Consider the following 4,789-nt stretch of genomic DNA (forward strand, 5'->3'; position numbering starts at 1 on the left):
TTTGTTGCCTAATCCCTACAAGCAGAAGATTGTTGTAACTTCACAAGGTGGGTCAGGCTTTGAGAATCCTGTTCAAATACAAAGACTTTATCACCACCCACATAACTATACTGTTTGTGTTATACCATCCAATACTCTCAGAACAGACAAGATGAACAAAACATGTCAAACAAGCACATAGGGGGAAAATTGGCCATAAATATTAAACAATAGGGAATATATATACCAGCTATTATTCTCTATGCACTAAACTACAGTATAACTTAGTTTGACCACTATATACTTCCTTCCTTTTTACAGGGTATCTTTTGAACATAAAATACTAAGAAGTACAATACTAACATTTCAAGTTAGCTAAATGCTTTCTGCATAATTATGCAGGTGTGGCCTTAATTATTCTAGGGGATGGAATGTTTTCTGGACAAAATGTATAATCCCCAAAGTCTTTCAACCCTCACAGTACCATGTGCTGATTCTAATCAGCCCCAACTCTGAGAGGGTTAAATATATAATTCTATACAGGATTTGGTACCCAAAGTGTGCACAGCTAGCACTTCATCGTCACAGAACGCATCACACAATCAGTCCAATATACAGAAAATCTTCCTTCGGGATAGCGCAATTTGCCGGGCAAAAATGCTGGACAAACTTTACACTTTTAGATACATCATAGAAACATTCATATTCACAGTCACTCTGTCTCGAATACAGAAATATCCATTCTACTACATTCAACTCACATGCAAAAGATGTACACAGTACAGATAAGGGAGCGGAAACGACTAATGTAGTCCTCCGTCCCAGTATAAGTGCATGGCACTAAAAGTAGTCTCAATACATGGCACTGGGATCATTTCCTAGAGTCAACTAGGAAAAGGTTAACAAATGCTGCAGACTGACCAATCAGATCGCTTCGTCTCTTCCTGACCAATCAGAATGCTTCCCTGAAGTAAGCATTGCAATCCATTTTTCCGCAGGACCCACGCTGGTGGCACGCCCACCAGAGTGCAGGAATATTGTCTCTCGCCTTATCACAGGTGCAGTTCCAGTCACAACACTATAGTGGTGCTTCTGAAGTAGTCATAGGGAAGTGTCAAACAAAATTTGTATCCACTAACATGTACATTAACATGTCAATTTTCAACATTACTATGTTTTAACGTACAGTGGGGTGTAATGCTTTTTAGAAAGGAGTCCTTTAGGAAATTCTAAAGGAAAAGTTACAGTCACCTGTTGTATCACAGATGATCGTAACTTTACCTTTGGTACACACTGCTTTCAGTTTGAATAGATAGATTTCTCACACTACCGGTAGTAGTTCTGAAAAGAGGCAAGTTGGACAGGACAGGATATCCGTACATTTGCACCATTATACTTAACGTTTGGACCCCACAAATTATTAAGTATGTGTACATTGTATCTAATTAAGTATCCCCACAAACTCAGTAAAACTAATGTCTGAGAAGAGTCTCTGGTACTTCTTTCCTTCATCTAATGATGACAGGTTGTATAAGTTGAGCTCATTCCCAGAGGGTTACATTCAGGAAGGCATGAGTTCTGAAAAAAGTTTGCCATCATGCCCCATACTGTGTGATGATATAGCACTCTGTCAAGAGTCAAATCATGGTGTAAAAACAAGACCTGAAATGTAAGGTGAAAGCAACAGGAACAAACTGGTCATACATGTACAATAAACTGTATAAAAATGCAAGGTGAAATAAATAAAGGTGGGTAAAAGTACTTTGGCCCAATTCTAATAATTTTTACACTGCAATTTGTGAGGTGTTAGAATTGGACGTTTGTAAACACACTGTTTGTTCTATCGCTGACATCTGAAGAACCAGAGGAAAAAAAAGTGACCAGACAACGGTCAAATGGGATACTGTTTTAAATCAGACTGAATTAACTTTGTTAGGTTCAATGTAAGGTTATGACTTTCTGTTTGTTTTCTGCTTTGATGGAATAATTTAACATAGAGACAACTGAAAAGTACCGGTAATAGAAAGGAATTTCGCCTTCCTTGCATATGAGGTAAGTGAAAAAGTAGTACTGTTCCGTTTGTATACTGTGTTAATGAGAATGTTGAAATGAAACAGCTTTTGTCATTGAAAATATGACCCGAATAGTTTACAATCATACATCTTTACAATAAGCTAGTTCATAGTACAAATCAGGTGCACTTGGAGAAAGATGTCAAGTTAAGGCCTCTGGCCATTTTTTACGTATTGCAAGGGGCCGTCAACTTTGACATATCATATACAATGCATCACACTGTATGTGTGCAACTTAAACCATGAACAATGTTATTGTGGCACATTTTTAACTGAACAGTCAAGTGGAGATTGAAATAAGTTAATTAACAAATATTTAACTATTGGCCAACCAGTAAACATGACAGGAGAGTCCTTCCCATTGAAGCTGGATATATTTGGTCATCACCTCTTCAACCAATCAGGAGCAGAGGCTTAAATCTGCTGGACATAAATAAGCAGCCGATCCAGTTCAATGAGATAAAACCCACGTGTGTCACCAGATTGGCAGAAATCGAGCACCCTATACCTTTTTCCATGGATGAACTAAACCAAACCACATGTAAAAGTAAACAACAATGACTGTTTCAAACAAACATGTTTGTTGTACAGTGGTAATATGGATTCCCTGCACGTTTGTTTTCCTTGTCTTCTGTTGACATACGTCCCATTTCTGCCAATCAAGGATGGAATCAAATCCTGTGATACTGGATAGGCCATTGTCATAAATGAGGTCAGGATGGTAAGAGTGCTAAGTATTGTGACAACAGACAATTTGCTATGTATACCCAATACCTTTTGGTGTAATACCTTTGGGTGCAACTAAGGCCAGTCAAACTCCCTTTGGACCATTTGGTAAAACATTTTGTTATGTTGCGGAGTAATGGTGCAGTTTGGCGATGACCTTAGGGTCCACATCAGGGTGCTGTCTTCCCTTGCTGTCGCTCAAACACTTGTTCATTGTGTCATTCCGCAAACAATAGAAGCCTCGAGAGGCGTTATAGTACAAGTTTTTGTTGGAAAGGTATCTCTCTAAGCCTAGAAATGTTTCTACCCGCTGCAACTCTGGCAATGGGTCTTTCACCAGCTTGTCTCCATCTACCACACAGATCTGTTCTAGTGGGAAGTATTTCAACCACTGAGACATGTGCCTGTGGTACACACTAGTCCTTATTGCCTTGTAGTGGGTGTTAACCTCCTTGGTCTCAGGGTCCAGAGCCAGATCTTCAAACCTGTCGTAGTTCTTGTTCTTCTCCTGCTTGTGGGAGTAGATCTGGGTATAGTCAGAGATGGCCCTCTCTGTCGGATCTCGCACTATCAGCAGGAGTTTCATGGTGTTGTTCATCTGGTATATTCTCTGCGGGGTCTCTTCTGTAATGAAGTAAGCCGGGCTTTTCTCGATGGTGATTTGGTCTGCGTAGGAGTACGGCATCTGGTGCCGATACCAGTCCAGTCCCTTCTCGTAATTCTCTGCGATGTCGAAGAAGTGGACTTCTGAGGAAGCTTTGGCGATTTTGGGGTGAAGGTTGAGCATTTCGAGGAGAGCTCGAGTCCCTGCCTTGCGAACGCCGACGATAATTGCCTTGGGAAGGCGCTTTTTGGTCTTTTTCAGATGCAACATGCCGTCTTCACTCCAACCATCAGAGTTTATGATGACAGAACCGTCACCACTTCTGCCATGTGCCGTCGTGCATCCTACTGCCCGTGTCGTGGACACTGACGATGTGGGGCTGGGAGTTGGTGTGGCGGGACTCCGCGGTGAAGCACATGCTGGCGCCGATGTGCCCCATGTAGCCGAGAAGAACTATCAGGAAGGTGCTTCCCAGGATGGTGAGGAAGAACGCCTTCTTTTTCACGCTCATGACATTGCACGTTTCAGATTTAGACTCCAACGTGGAAGACTCGTCCAAAGGTAGCAGTGGCACAGAGGGGCACGGAATGCCAAGGACTCTAGACGGAAGCATCCGCGAGGGTGGCATACGTGTCAACCCATCAGACATCCACTAGAACAGCACAGACCTGCAGAAAAGTAAGGAAAAAAGAGGTTCAGTGTAAGACGTTACCAAACATACCATGATGTGCTTATTTTCCATACAACTTTGAGCAGGTGTTGAGTTGTTGGACAGCCAGGGTGGTCCAGCCTCACTGCTAATGTTTCCACTCATCAGAGGCAGATCTGGGATCCATTTACCTCCATAGGTGCCCCTCTCCTGTTCCCACCTACTGGGGTCACTGCCAAAGTACCATACACAAGTTGGCACGGTTGTGTCTCTGCTTTCTTTCTACTTGGCCTGGAGCGTTCTCCAGTACTGATTGACCAAGCGGTCTGCTCCAAGACAAATGGTTATGTGAGAAATGTCAGCTTTGTGGCCACACGTTTCCTCCCTGCTTCAAGTGTGAATCTAAATGTGTGTGTCAGTTTCCACACTGTACATGTGTGCATCAAACCCCATGTGCTATAGGTTTTACCAGTAACCTTGATCCTCCCTGCATGATTTGCTGGTCTAGAACAATCTATACCTATATATAGCTATTCAAACAAAATTGTTCCATCTCAACATGAAATATACAAACATTGGACTATAAAAATTGGAGAGAACAGATGTTTACAGAGCACTTTCATGTTTTAAGAACCACTTTCAATATCACACCATGAAATGGTTCTCCCCTGATAATCACCATACCCTACCAATGGCAATAGCCCAAAGCAAGTCAAGGCAAATCAGCACTAATTGGGCACATTAGCTCCCAGGACAGGT

General features: G+C 42.0%; 1 protein-coding gene across 1 annotated transcript; it reads right to left on the reverse strand.

Annotated features, from left to right (window-relative positions):
- Window positions 1–1,740: 1,740 nt before the first annotated feature.
- LOC109485886 (heparan sulfate glucosamine 3-O-sulfotransferase 5-like) lies at window positions 1,741–3,700 on the reverse strand. The gene has a single exon (XM_019789559.1). It carries the CDS (start codon window positions 3,649–3,651, stop codon window positions 2,899–2,901), a length of 753 nt encoding a protein of 250 aa, XP_019645118.1. The 5' UTR covers window positions 3,652–3,700; the 3' UTR covers window positions 1,741–2,898.
- Window positions 3,701–4,789: the final 1,089 nt, after the last annotated feature.

The sequence above is a fragment of the Branchiostoma belcheri genome, unplaced genomic scaffold (genome assembly GCF_001625305.1).
Source record: "Branchiostoma belcheri isolate BF01 breed outbred unplaced genomic scaffold, Haploidv18h27 scaffold79, whole genome shotgun sequence".
In the NCBI taxonomy this organism is placed as follows: Eukaryota; Metazoa; Chordata; class Leptocardii; order Amphioxiformes; family Branchiostomatidae; genus Branchiostoma; species Branchiostoma belcheri.